The sequence below is a fragment of the Notechis scutatus genome, chromosome 14 (assembly GCF_049901735.1).
Source record: "Notechis scutatus isolate UNSWTSFEM ecotype Mainland chromosome 14, rNotScu1.2, whole genome shotgun sequence".
In the NCBI taxonomy this organism is placed as follows: domain Eukaryota; kingdom Metazoa; phylum Chordata; class Lepidosauria; order Squamata; family Elapidae; genus Notechis; species Notechis scutatus.
This window is the reverse complement of record NC_142022.1, coordinates 1,912,175-1,926,665: the sequence shown is the minus strand read 5'-3', so window position 1 is coordinate 1,926,665 and position 14,491 is coordinate 1,912,175. Positions and strand designations below refer to the sequence as shown.

At 46.5% G+C, this 14,491-nt stretch overlaps 2 protein-coding genes across 2 annotated transcripts in view; one reads left to right on the top strand and one right to left on the bottom strand.

Moving 5' to 3' along the window:
• CDC42BPG (CDC42 binding protein kinase gamma) overlaps window positions 1-8,582 on the top strand; it is a 99,578-nt gene extending 90,996 nt beyond the window's left edge. Inside the window, exons 34-37 of the mRNA XM_087943697.1 lie at window positions 1,136-1,253; window positions 3,630-3,747; window positions 5,790-5,875; window positions 8,034-8,582. Of these exons, the coding sequence (XP_087799823.1) occupies window positions 1,136-1,253; window positions 3,630-3,747; window positions 5,790-5,875; window positions 8,034-8,084 (373 nt within the window). The 3' untranslated portion in view covers window positions 8,085-8,582. The remainder of the gene's footprint in view (window positions 1-1,135; window positions 1,254-3,629; window positions 3,748-5,789; window positions 5,876-8,033) is intronic.
• A 1,053-nt stretch (window positions 8,583-9,635) lies between these two features.
• The window catches only part of SCYL1 (SCY1 like pseudokinase 1), a 41,515-nt gene continuing 36,659 nt past the window's right edge, over window positions 9,636-14,491 (bottom strand). The window contains exons 16-18 of the mRNA XM_087943698.1: window positions 13,667-13,918; window positions 11,776-11,842; window positions 9,636-10,233 (exon numbers count right to left, since the gene is read on the bottom strand). Coding sequence (XP_087799824.1) covers window positions 10,109-10,233; window positions 11,776-11,842; window positions 13,667-13,918 — 444 coding nt within the window. The 3' untranslated portion in view covers window positions 9,636-10,108. The remainder of the gene's footprint in view (window positions 10,234-11,775; window positions 11,843-13,666; window positions 13,919-14,491) is intronic.

Sequence of the window (14,491 nt, the reverse complement as noted above, 5' to 3'; positions counted from 1 at the left end):
GTGGTTCTCCGTTGAGGACCATCCGTATTGCGGTATGCTAAATGAAGAAATAATTCTGCGTTGCTTACCAATGGAAATTCTAGTCGAGCACTGCCATACGTTGTGCTGGAAGACCAGAGGTGGTCTTCAGCCGGTTCAGGCCAGTTCTGGCGTACTGGTAGTGGGAATTTTGAATAGTTTGGAGAACCGGCAAATACCACCTTTGTGTTCTGGTTCGCGGGCAGCCTGTGCAGAGGGCAGTGAAATCAGACGGTGGGGAAGAAAGGGGACCAGTCAGGGAGTCTGGAGAGGGCTCGGACGAGGGTCCTGCGTCGGATGCAGATGGGGCCAGGACCATCTGGGAGTGGGGTGCTGGAGCTTCTGGAGTCTGGCAGCAGCGAGGCAGAGGAGCAAGGGGAGCCTGTTCCCAGTGCACGTATGCACAGAGCTGCCAGAAGGCGAGAGCAGCTGAAACAAAAGGGGAAACTCGGGAGTAAGGCTGGGAGGAGGTGATTGCCCCTCCCCTAAGGTATAAAGGAGGTGCAAAAGTAGAGAAACCTTTGCAGGAAGCAAAGTCGTTCGCTCTGTTCGGATTAATCCTTGAAGCTCTGTGTGGACTTTGTACTTCGGTTGTTTTTTTATAATTCATTTGGCACTCTAGTTGTTGGCAGCCATTCCAACGAGAGAAAGGTGGGTGCTTATCTCGAGGGACCGTTTGAGATTCATTATAGGTTGGGAATTCAAATCATTCCCAGCATTGAAATAAAACAAAGAGTTGTTTGGGCTAAGCGTGTGCTTAATTACGGTCTCGGGAAGCCTTGGTCAGAACACTTGGACTCCCCCTGCCCTTTCCTATCCTATAGTCCCTTGTTTTATAGCTCAGCACTCGATTACCACACCTCAGCTGAGCTAAAAAAACAGCTCACCCCACTAGCACTGACACAGAGGGTGGTTTTTTGAGTGCTGGATGTGCGAAGTGCGCTCTCATCGAGCCGGTAGGAAAAAAATTTGGAAAAATTTGCAATTTAAGGCCGTTGTGTGAGCCCCTCCAGGAAGTGTTTCAGGTAGTCGAGTGGCCCTGGGCTGCTGCCAGCTGGCCGGCCCCTCTGAGCAGGGTGCCCGTGTGCTAGGCGCTGCCGTCCTCTGTCCCTTGCAGAGAGATGATGCGCAACCCCAGCCTCCGTGCCAAGCTCATCTCTTCCCCAAGCAACTTCAACCACCTGGTCCATGTCGGGCCGAGCGAAAAGCAGCGCCAGCTACAGGACCTACACTCGGTGAGTAAGCACAATTTGGCTAGCCTTTGCTTCTATTATTCAGTTGCAGACTCGGGTAGCCGATGGCAGAAACACAGATTTCTAAGTGAATCTGTGACTCTGCGAGCAACTCAATCTGCCTGCCTGCTTTGCCTGATTTTGGGTGAAAGTTGCTCTTTTTTTAAAATAAACAATTCAATATTTACATGCATGGTGTGTTGTGAATTAATTTTGTGAGTTGGCTTGCTAACAATTTTTTTTTTAAAACAAACTTTATTCAGTTTTTCACATTAAAAACAAAAATCTCTTTTTAGTGGACAACATATTTCCGGGTCATCACCGTTACATACAAATATGACAGCAATTATACATTGATATATGCATACTTAATTCTATTATTACTTTTTCCATTCCAAATTTTCAGTAAGGAGAGAAACAAACACATTAATTCTAGCCTCTTTCATTAATCTCAATCGAAACATCTTTTTGTTTCATTTCAATTATTTCAAATATAATCCTTTAGTATTTATTTTTAAATATAAAGATAAACAATATGTGTTTGCCTAATAATAATAATAAAGTTTAATTCTAAGTTCTTTCATTAATCTCAATCTAAACATCTTTTTATTTCATTTCAATTATTTCAAATAGAATCCTTTAATATTTATTTTAAAAATAAAAATAAACAATATATATTTGCCTAATAGTAGTAATAATAAATTTACCAATGTCTCTCCTTGCTTTTAATAATCTATATTAAACGTATTAATTTAGCTGGTTCTTTAGTCTGTCATATTCCCTTTCCATTACACTTTTTTTTAAAATTCTAGATTAATACAAGTTTTAACACACACACACACAAAGAAAAAAGAACAAGTATAGGTTTCCCCCCTTTTACTATTTTGAGTGTGACACCTTAATGGTTAGAATATACCTTTATTCCCTCATCTTAATTCCCAATAAACCATTAATCATTACATCTTTTCATTTGGATTCCACAGCATATTTTACCCCCCCTTAATTTTTAATAAGAGTATCTATATTACCCTATTTTCTAAATATTTTTAATTGCAGAAATATTCTTATTACCCCTTGTCACCCTGCAGGATCCCCTTTTTAATTCATCAACCATTATCTCTGAAAAAACAATTTCTTTTCAACATTTTACTATTTCCTTATTTCTTTATTTCATGCACCTGTTTCTTGCTGCTTCTCCCTCCCCCTCTTTTCCCCATGTCTTTTCTCATTCCAGTTTATCTCTCTCTCTTTCTTAATATCTTCCTTTCCCCTTTTCTGCTGAGTCTTCCTGCCTTTCCTGACTTCACAGGTATTCCCTCTTTTAATTGCCTTCTTAAATCTCAACTTTTTAACTAACTTCCTTCTTTCCCCACTTCTTTGTAGTGTTCTTTGTGTTGTCTATTTAAAATGCCTTCTCCTTGAGTCGACTCCTCCTCCTCTGAAGCTCTTCCTTCTTGTTCTTCAATCACCATTTCCATTTTTTCTAACACAGAGCAAAGTGATTCGCCTCTTTCCTGTAGTAATTCTCTCATATTTTTAAGTTCCATTTTTAATTCCCGAAGAGAATCATCATTCTTATATTTTATGATCGTTAAAGTCCACAAAAAGAAACCACTTTTACTTTCCTTCTTTCTTCTTTCAGTTTTTTAAGGTTCTTTAAGGGGAAAAAGGTGAAGACTTTGTATAATGGAGAGTGTCACCTTTTGATAAAAATTTGGCTCAAATAAAAGGGAAAGCATCCTGTTTTTGAATGAACTGGTGTGGATATAACATTACAGAAATATTGAAACAAAGTAAGAATTTTAGAAAGTGAAAGCAGAACCAGAATAAAGGAAAAAGCAAGGAAAGATTGTTTGTGGGACTGATTGACGTTTTTGGTATAAACCCTGGACTGGAATGGCTTGCTAACAAATTTTATGTGACAGACTCAGATAGCCGATGGCAGAAACACAGATCTCTCAAGTGATTCTGTGAGCAACTCAACCTGCCTGCCCGCTTTGCCTGATTTTGGGTAAAAGTTGCTCTTTCTTTTATAAAAAATTCAATATTGACATAAATATTTATAATATTTACATACAAGCCATGCCCAGCCAGTCACATGACCACCAAGCCACACCCACAAATTAGGCCACACCCACAAAACCAGTTAGTGGTCCCTGGGATCTAAAATTATGAGTTTCGTGGTTCCTGAGGTCCAAACGTTTGGTGACCCCTGGACTAGATGACCTTCCAGGGTACCTTCCAGCTCTATTGTGATTGATTGATCTTAAAATTATGCTTTATTCTGCATGCAAGGACGGGGCATTTCTTAAACTGCTTCTGTAAACAATTCCAAGCCTGTTGTTTATTCTCCACCCTCCTCCTTAACCCTGTTTCCAGGCGCAGGAAGAGAAGAAGGAGGCCGACGTCCGAATGCGCTGCAGCAGCCTCTCCGAGATGCGACGGCCGTCACCTGAGGGCCACAACGGGATAACCCCTTTGGGGTCTGTTTCCTCCCGTAAGGATCACAAGGGCCCCTTGGGATGTGGGGGGGAGGGGGCCTTTTAGGGGCTCCTAGAACCAGTGGGGTGGGCAGTACGGGGGGAGCCCTCAACTTACGAGCACAATTGAGCCCAACATTGGTGGCTAAGTGAGTTTTACGCCCCGTTTTGCAACTTGTCTTGCCACAGTGGTTAAATGAACCACTTTGCAGGGGATAACTTAGTCACAAACACGGTTCTTAAGTGAATCTGGCTCGCTTGTCAGAAGAAGGTTGCACCCTGGACACTGCAACCATCATAAATATGAGCCAGTTGCCAAGCGTGCAAATTTTGATCATGTGACCATAAGGTTGCTGAAGTCTGAAAAAAACGTCCTTAAGTCACTTTGAAGCTTTCGATGCCCTTGTAACTTCAAAACAACCATATTGTAAGTCAAGGACTAACTATAGTTACAGGTGTGGTCTTCCCACTCAGCCTTCCGGCTGCATGGACTTCAAATCCCAGAATTCTCAGTAGCAGCCGTGCTCAATTCTGGGAATTGAAGCCCACTGTTGTATAAACAGAGGCATAGACTCAAAATCAGGTGAAGTATTAGTCTACAATGTTATAAAGCCTTACATGTGGAATACGGCAACCAATTTTGGTCACCACATTACAAAAAAAAACAGATGTTGAAACTTTGGAAAAATTTCAGAGAAGAGCAACTAAGATGATCAAAGGCCTGGAGACTAAAACACAGGAAGAACGGTTGCAGGAACTGGGCCTGGCTATTTAGTGAAGAAAGGGGAGACATGATAGCAGCCTCCCAATATTTGAGGGGCTGCCCCAGAGGAGGAGGAAGTGGGTCAAACTATTTTCCAAAGCACTTGGAGGCAGACAAGGAAGAATGGATGAAAACTGAACAAGGAGAAATTCAGCCTGGAAATAAGGAGAAACTTTGTAAAAGTGAGGACAATTATACCAGTGGGACAGCTTGTCTCCAGAAATCGTGGGAGCTCCATCACTGGAGGTTTTGAAGAAGAGTTTAGACAGTCACTTATCTGAAATATTACAGGTTCTTCTGCTTGAGCAGGGGGCTGGACTAGAAGACCTCCAAGGTCCCTTCCAACTCTATTCTGTTCTGTTCTATTCAACCATATTTCTATAGCATTCTATTCCATATTATTCTATATTATTCTATTCCATTTTATTGTTATTCTATTCTATATTATTCTATCCCTATATTATTCTACATCAGGTGTCGCCAACCTTTTGGACCTCAGGGAACTCATAATTTTAAATCCCAGGGACCACTAACTAGTTCTGTGGGCGTGGCCTAATTTGTGGGTGTGGCTTGGTGGTCATGTGACTAGCTGGGCATGGCTTGTATGTAAATATAAATATTTATATAAATATTGATTTTTTTTATAAAAAAAAGAGCAACTTTCACCCAAAATCAGGCAAAGCAGGCAGGCAGATTGAGTTGCTCACAGAATCACAGATTCACTTAGAGATCTGTGTTTCTGCCATCGGCTACCTGAGTCTGCACTGCTTTAGTCCTAAGGGAGGTTCGGCTGTGCTTAAAAGCATAACTGAAGATCTAAAGATCAGCTAGAAAGCAAGAAATCCAACCGTTTCCTGCTTCCTAGCTAATCTAAATCTCCAGGCACAGCAGAACAGATGATGGTCGGAAAATGGAAAAATAGCAATTTTGCAGGCAAGTTTGCCGGGTAAGGAGTGAGTGGGCGGGGAGGGTTCCCGGGGACCATGTGGGCGGTGCAGCCTTGTGTTTCTGTGCAGCCTGGATTAATTGCTTTGGGGGGGGGTGCTCTGGGGGTGAGATTTCTCTGCGGCCCACCAAAATTTTCTCGCACTGGTTGGCAACTTCTGTTCTACATTATTCTATTCTATTCCTTCCAATATCTATTTTATTCTATTCTACGTTGTCCTATTCCTATTCCTATTCCAGTCTAGTCTCTTCTATATTCTATTCTATTCCTCAAGGGCCTCTTTTGGAAGGAAATGCCGCCTGCAGATCTAGTCTCATGCTAATTGCCTTCTCTATTTTCTCGTCACACAGTAAGACTCAAGTCAGCCAGCTCGACCTCTGACAACTCCTCGGTGTCTCCACAATCTTTCTTCTCTGGCGTTTCGTCACTGGGAGAGGTAAGGGACGGCAACGAGGGAAAACGCGAGTGCGGAACTGGGTTTTTTTCTTGACGTGCCCCAAGTGCGTTTGCAGTGGTTGAGAAGAGCTTCCCCCCCCAAAAAAAACCCCAATGCAATCCTAAATTGCATTAACAGAGGGACAGAATCAAGATCACACGAAGTGCTGGTACCACTTTACAAAGCCTTAGTAAGACCACACTTGGAATACTGCATTCGGTTTTGGTCATCACAATATTAAAAAAAAATAGACGTTGAGAATCTAGAAAGAGGGCAGAGAAGAGCAACAGGATTTCAGGATTGGAGACTAAATTACCTTGTTCCCCTGAAAATAAGACCTTGTCTTATATTTTTGTTGCCACCCAAAATGGCACCAGGTCTTATTTTTGAGGGGATATTCATCCAACTGTCACTTGCGCGCGTTGCCCCGGCCTCCTTTTCGCTGTGGAGGTCTTCAGAAAGTCTGCAGCCGGCAAGGCTTTCCTGAAGGCCTCTGCAAGCGGATAGGATCGATCCAGAGCTTTGTTACCAGCTCCAGAGGCCTTCAGGGAAGCCTTGCCAGCCTTACCGGCTGCAGAAGAAATGGGCCGGCCAGGCAGGTTGTCGTGGGTGTGCGAGGCCTGGCTACAACTGTCCAAAGTAGTAGGGCGGCTTCAGCCACCCCCATCCCACCCTAGCTTAATTTTTACCTGCCCGCTCTGGAGTGTGTGGGATCTTAATTAGGGCTTATTTGGGGCTCACATAAAAAAAAATGTATCAAGCTAGGACTTACTTTCAGTGTAGGTCGTATTTTCAGGGTATATGATGAGCGGTTGCCGGAATTGGGAATGTCTAATAAAGGGAAGGACGAGGGCGGCATAATAACTGTCTTCCACCACTTGGGGGGCTGCCCCACAGAAGAGGGGGCTCATCCTATTCCCCAAAGCACCCGAAGGCAGGACAAGAAACAACGGATGGAAACTTGTCAAGGAGAGAAGCAACCTGGAACGAAGGAGATAATTTCCTGACCGTTGGAACAATTCACTAGCGCAATGGCTTCCCTCCAGAAGTTGTGCAGGGCTCCATCCTTGGAGGCTTTTTAAAAGATTGGACGCTCACTTGTCTGGAATGGTCTAGGGCAGGGGTATCAAACTCAAGAAGGGGCCTGTGGAGGGGCTTCAATTGGACCCACGGGGCTGGCCTGAAAAGACCAAAGGACCGGCCCGCAGTGCTTCCGCTAAGGAAAATTGAGCGTGGCCGGGGTGTGTGTGGGTGTGCAGCCCCTCAGCCTGGACGGCCTCCTGCAACACTCTTGTCATCCAATACAGGGCACGGGGGGCACATACACGCCCGTGCCCCATTTTGGCCGGCAAAAGTGCTGCAGGAGTCGTCTTTCCTGTCTCCTCCCCCGGCTGGGCCGCGGAGAGCTACAAGGCTGATCCGAACCCTCAAAGAAATCCCGTTTGACACTCCCCGGTCTAGGACCGTGGTTGCCAAGCCGTGGGCTGGGGACTACTGGTGGTGGTCCGTGAGAAGATTTTGGTGGTCCGCAGAGAAATGTCCCCCCCCCCTCAAAAGCAATTAATCCAGGCTGCGCCGTCCACATAGCTACTGGCCCCCAACCCTTTGGCCCAGCACAAACCTTGAGTGGAGCCATGCAAACTGGAATTGGAAGCTAAGTCCAACGGCGGGGGAGGAAATCCGCCCGGGGTGGCTTGCTGATGTTGGTGGGAAAGTCGGTCCCCTATTCCAGAGGTGCAGGAGTCTCACAGGACTGGCCCTTTGGTCCTCCTGGAGCAGCAGTCCATGGCAGGCCGGTGCACCCGGGTTGAGGAGCAGCTGCTCCGGGGTGACCAAAGGGCCAGTCCTGTGAGACTCCTGCACCTCTGGAATAGGGGACCGACTTTCCCACCAACGTCAGCAAGCCACCGTCAGTCAAAATCCATATTGGTGGCCCGCGGGATTTAAAATTACGAGTTTGGTGGCCCCTGAGGTTCAAAAGGTTGGCGGCCCCTGGTCTAGGGTCTCCTGCTCGTGCAGGGGGTTAGACTAGAAGACCTCCAAGCTCCCTTCCGACTCCTCGTTATGTTCCTGTCGGGATTTCTTCTCTTAAATCAATACAACCCAGGTCGGTTCCCTCTTAAGATCTTGCTCCTTCCCTCCCCCACACACAAAACAGGTCTCAGATTCGAGTCTTCGGTCCAGCCCAAGGAGCACCAGCACCACATGACAGAAGAGGGCCCGGGGCTACCAGTGCCCAGCCGGACCACGTGTGAAATGAGCCCGCCGGTGCCAGCTTGCAACAGACCATCCAGCTCGTTTTGACGTACCTGCTTGCTATCATCCAAGGAAGGGGAGGCGAGGAAGGACGGTCAGTGGCCGGACCCTGGGTCGGCTGCGGGAAAGCCACACCCCTGTGCTGCACTTAAACCCTATGGTGGGAGAGTGGATCTGTGTCCCTCCTGCACTCCTCCTTCCATTGATCTTTGAACCTTGGAGAACACAAGAACCGCCGCCGCTGCCGCTTTGTGGATCCCGCTGCCGACACCAATTCTCCCCTGCCCTGCTTGTTGCACAAATAGCCATGGGGTCAAGACACTTTTTAAAGACCTTTTTAATGTTTACTTTAAAAAAAAACAAAAAAAAGCTAAGCTATTGCCAGCCATATCCTAAACAGGAGGAGGTTAACCTCTGGGTGAATGCACATTAAAAAGAAAACCAAACCAAACCACACGAACTGCCTGAAGGGCTGTTTCTTGAAATAATTCCGGAGTAACTTGAGAAGTAACAGAAGGTCGAGGGTGTTTTTTTTCCCTAGCCTGAATTTTGCCAAACTTTCAGCCCAGACCTTTGAATTAAGGGAATAAAGCAGTAAAATAATTGCGCCGAACCATCTCCTTAAAGAGTCGTTTGCAAGCTATTTTACTAAAAGGAAAAAACAAAACACGAGAGGGATTCAGATTCTCGTTGCTGAGCCCCCCCAGCCATAATTCTCAGCAGCCCTGAGGGAGAAAAACAAACTATGCCTCCACCACCACCTTGGCTGCCGAAAACCAGTCAAATGGCAAGATTTAGGCCTGTAAAAGGGGGGCAGGGAGGGAAAAATGCATCCCTTTTTCCTTCTTGGAATTAACCCGTTTTCCAGATTTGCAAACTGCCACACCGAGGCAGCTGCACTTTGCCGGCACAGCCACACCCCAAGGATTAAGCCAAGTTTAGCTAAGTTTGCCATGTCGAGCAAAGGCAGGTGTTTGGTTTGTATGGTTTGCAGAAACCAAGACTGGGTGGGGGGAGAGAGAGAGAGAGGGAGACATACAGAGAGAGAAGAAAGAGAGACAGGGAAAAATAGAGAAAAAGACACAGATAGAGATAGACAGCGAGAGGCAGAGACGCAGATAGAGAGTGTGTGTGAGACAGAGACAAACAGTGAAAAATAGAGAAAAAGACAGAAAGAGAAAGAGACAATGAGAGGCAGAGACACAGAGACACACCGAGACAGAGGGAGACAGTGAGACAGAGACAGAGTGAAAAATAGAGAAAAAAGACAGACAGAAAAAGAGGCAGTGAGAGAGACAGAGACAGAGACACACAGAGTGAGACAAAAAGAGACACAGTGAAAAAGAGACAGACAGAAAGAGGCAGAGACAGATACATACACAAAGAGAGACAGAGTGAGACAAAAAGACAGTGAAAAATAGAGAAAAAGAGAGAGAGAGAGAGAGATACAGAGAGAGAGAGAGAGAGAGAGAGATGGGCCAGGGATTGTGGGAATCTTTGCAGCTTTTCATTCATAATTTATTTCTCTGCTTCCCTGTCAGCTGATGAAACAGGCATGGATTATCACCTGCGCACGCACAGCCACATGCACTCACACGCACACGTCCGCCTGGTACTTCACCTCTGTGCAAGTCTCGTTTTCTTTGCACACAGACAAAAGAGACCACGGAATCCAAACCCTCTCCCCACCCCCACCCAAGCCTTCCGGAAGTCCATCTTGAAACCAGAGAAATCGGCCCCCAGGTTGCCAAGGAAGGTGGGACGCAGGTAGACCTGGTCCACGCGGGTGGCAGTCGCCACGTCAGAGCGAGACCGGAGGGAGGGAGCCCCCCCACCTTTCAAAACTGGGTTGGGGAGCCAGAGTTGTAAGACGCTTCGCCGCCTCCTTGCAGTCTCTTGGAAGGCATCGAGCTGTCCTAACGTGAAAAGAAGAAGAAGAAGAAGGAGGGAAAAAAGAACACGGCGTGGGGCAGAGTGTCAGTCCAATTTCCTGACCCCCAACTTCATAGGTCCCTTGGCGGCTTTTTTCTCGGCTCGTCGGGCTTCTATTTCCTGGCGCCTCTCTTCTCTTTTCTTCCGTGCCAGATCCGTCTTGCTGGGACCTGCAGATCCGGGAAAGAAAAAGCAAGTGGCCAGAGAGTCCGAATGAACGTAGCCAGGGCGGAGAAGAATAGAATTAGAATTGGAATTGGAATAGGAATAATAAGAAGAATAGAATGGAATGGAATAGAAAGGAATAGATAGGAATAGAAAGCTCTTGTGATGACCCAGGGCGGGATACAAAACAAACACAGTCATAGGAAACAGGAGAAGCCCCTATATTCCTTCACTTTGCTTCCAAGCTCCAAATATCTTTGAATAACTCCCACACAGTTACACAAAGAAGGAAAAAAGCAACACAAACCAGGCAAGGATAAGGGCTGGAGGACGTCCACAGATAACACACACTGGGAAGGCGCCAAACTCAAGAGAGGAACCATAAACTAGAGATATTTACACGATTTGTTTCCAGCATTTGCCAATACGCAGGTCCAAACTCTTATTCAGTTGTCACAGCTGCAGCCCATGAAGGGGATCAAGGCCCTCTCCTCCCCCGTCGACCACGTCTTTCCCTTATCCTCTTCTCCCTGCGTGCCCTAGAATGGAGAGGGGATGGGCCTGGGTCCTCCAGGGGCATGACAGCTATCTATATATAAGCGAAAGGCCACTCACGCATCATCACAAAATCTCCAGAACCGTCAAACCTATAAACTTGAAATTTGGCACGTAGGTTTCCTCTTGGCTTCTAAGTGCTCACAAAGAAAGGATTTTTCCAAATGACCATCAAAGCATTTAGAATATTTCCATTATTATTATTATTATTATTATTACACTCTGATGCTAAGGAGTTTCACTCCCCCTCCCCACCTGAAAAGAAATCTCTTCCAAATGCAAAACACAAGCAGAGGAGTTTCAGTTTTAGTTTCACAACCCCAAGCAGCTTTAGTATAGAACAGTTCAGCTAAGCCACACCCAGGCTCCTTGCTGTCTCCACCTTGCTCACCCAGCAAATATTGTTTCAGTTTCCAAACAGCCCTCAACCCTCTCACGCACCGACAAGATGCTAGCCTCCCCCCACCCCCTAATTTTCCTCCCAAAAAACTAAGCCCGACCACATAGTTTTGTAGTGAAGCACGGGTATCGAGCTAGTTATAGAATAGGAATAAAATGGAATAGAATGAAATGAAATAGGAATAATAATAATAATAGGAGTAGAAATAATAGAAATAGGAATAGAATAAGAATAGAATAGGAATAGAATGGAATGGAATAGGAATAAGAATAATAGGAATAAGAATAATAGGAACAGAAATAATAGGAAAAGGAATAATAGAAATAGGAACAGAATAAGAATAGAATAGGAATAATAATTGAATTGGAATTGAATTGAATTGAATACTTTATTTGGCCACGTGTGATCAGACAGCCAAAGAAAGCACTGTGAAGCGGGATATAAGTCTAAGTGCTGTTGCTATTGCTGAAACAGGGCAAAACTCACTTAACAAATGTTTCAGCAACAGAAAGTTTGGGCTCCATTGAGGTCATACATTGAGGACTACCTGAACTACATCCATACTACACGAGTAAATGGGAAGGAACCGTACCTGGATCGGAGTCCGGTGTGGCCCAGTTTTCCTCAAAGGTCCACTCACGCAAGGCATCGGCGTTTTTCTAAGAAAACACGAGAATACACGGGTTTTTAAAGGCTGGCCTGGCATTTATACCACCCGACAACTCTACATTGGAGGTTGAGGGTGCGATTGCGATCAGGTCAATCTTTAAGAAGAGAAGAAGTTGCATTTCTTAACATTTCGAGTCCCTGGGTTGTGGCCTCTTGGCCACCGGCCCCTGCAGCAGCCAAATCAGAGGAGGAGGAGGAGGAGCCATGGGAATTAGAGTCAACATCTGGGTAAACTGGGAGCTCCGAGGGGGAAGAGGGAATGGAGTTGGCAGAGAGGGATCCAGGGGCAGAGCCTGGGCCGTCCATCAGCCCTCAGATGGAGAGTCCACAGCCCCCAGGTCTGGAGGTGGCTGATGAGGAAGAGGAGGAACAGCCGGGTCCAGTGCCTGACGCGCAGATGCACAGAAGGCAGAGGAGAGGAGAGCAGTGGAAATCTATGGGCCGGTCCTTGGGACGAAAGAACCATTGCTCTGCTAGTGAACCCCCACCCTAGCTCTGGGGATAAATGTCGTGTTTGGGGGGTCAGATCAACCTATGGCTCAGCAAAAAGCTGATCTTAACCCCTGTTTTATCCATGCAAAGATATTGAGCGACTGGGTTTACTGAATGGAGCAGTTTAACTAGGATTTACTGAGTGAAACTCAAGTGGCTGCATCCTCACATCTGGCTAAGCAATGAAACAGGGTTTACTAAACATCATGGCTAACTTCACAAAGGAGGCTGTTGAAGCTACATGCTAAACCAGGATTAACCAGACACCATGGTTATATTCATAGAACAGGGACGTCCAAACTGATGGATTGTATTAAGATGAAAACCTGTGGTTTGTGAAGTGTTGAAATACAGGCTGGGCTTCTTTCAAACTAAACGTTTGTACGTGAAACCAGACTTAATAGCAGCAACTGTGAAAGGGATCTTGGGAGTCTTAGGGGACAACCAGTTAAATAGGAGCCAGCCGTGTGCAGCAGCAGCCAAAAAAGCTCATGCAATCCTAAGTTGCATTAACAGAGGGATACAATCAAGATCAAGGGAGGTACTAATACCACTCTGCAAAGCCTGAGTAAGACCACACCTAGAGTACTGCACCCAGTTTTGGTTACCACGCTATAAACAAAGAGATTGAGACTCTAGAAAGAGTGCAGAGAAGTGCAACCAGGATGATGAGGGGACTGGAGGCTAAAACATGCAATGAACGGTTGCAGGAACTGGGCTTGGCTAGTCTAGTGGGGAGAAGAACCAGGGGAGACAGGAGAGCAGCCTTCCAATATTTGAGGGGCTGCCAGAGAGAGGAGGAGGGGATCAAGCTATTTACTAAAGGGTCTGTAGGCCAGACAAGGAATAATAGATGGAAACTGAACAAGGAGAGATTCAACCCAGAAATAAGGAGGAATTTTCTGTCAGGGAGAACAATCCACCCATGGAACAGAAGTTGCCTTGGGAAGTTGTGGGAGCTTCATCAATGGAGGCATTCAAGAAGAGATTGGACTGCCACCTGTCAGAAATGGTGTAGGGTCTCCTGCTTGGGTGGGGGGTTGGACTAGATGACCCCCATGGTCCCTTCCAACTCTGTTAATCTGTACCTGGTATCTAACTAACTTCATGTGTGACGTGAACCCAGCCAACCAAGGCTAGTAAACCATCCCAATCACCTTCTGGCTCAAAGCAAGGTGAATACCCAGCCTCTGTCTCCTTCCCCGATGCCACTTTCAGCAGTTACAGGTAGCCCTCGATTCATTTAGCGACCACCCATGATGAACCTGACCAATGGTTTAATCCACCCAACTGAGGCTGCATCCCCGGCTGCCGCCACCCACCTGCCTCTCCGACGTTGGCTTCTCAGGCAGGCAGGAAAACAGATCGGATTTGTCCCCGGAGCCGATGCTGCCCCAGTTATATTCACTCGCCGGTTTGATGTCTTGGTGGGCTGCAGCTGCTTTGGTGCCGAGGCTGGAAGGCAGCGGATCCATGGGGGAAGCCGCCCCCTTTTTGGGGCTCCAGGTCGGCTCCAGATCCCAGGCGGAGCTGCTCCAGTCCGAGTCCTGCCTGTCGGAGGCTGTGGTGGGAACCTACGAAATGGAAGACAAAAGCCCCCGTCTGTGCAAAATCTATTCTAGAGAAATGTTTAAAAAGGGAATTTTCTACCATTTCCCCAAAAATAAGTCCTAGCTTGATTTTTACACATGCGCCCAATATAAGCCCTACCCCCCAAAATAAGCCCTAATTAAGATCCCCCTCACTCCAGAGTGGACGGGAAAACATTAAGCTAAGGTGGGGATGGAAGGGGGAGCTGCCCTCCTACTTACCTTTGGACAGTCGTAGCCAGGCCTCGCACACCTCAACACCTGCCCTGCCGGCCCATCTCTTCTGCAGCCGGCAAGGCTGGGTAAGGCTTCCCTGAAGGCCTCTGGAGCTGAGAACAAAGCTCTGGATCGATCCTGAGCTCTCTTATCGGCTGCGGAGGCCTTGCTGGCTGCAGAAGAAGAAGTTCCCGAAGGCCTCTAGACAGCGAAAAGGAGGCCGGGGGGGGGGCAAATGCACACAAGTTAGGTGGAGGACATCCCTGAAAATAAGACCTGGTGCCTTTTTTGGTGGCAACAAAAATATAAGACAGCTTCTTATTTACGGGGGAAATACGGTAG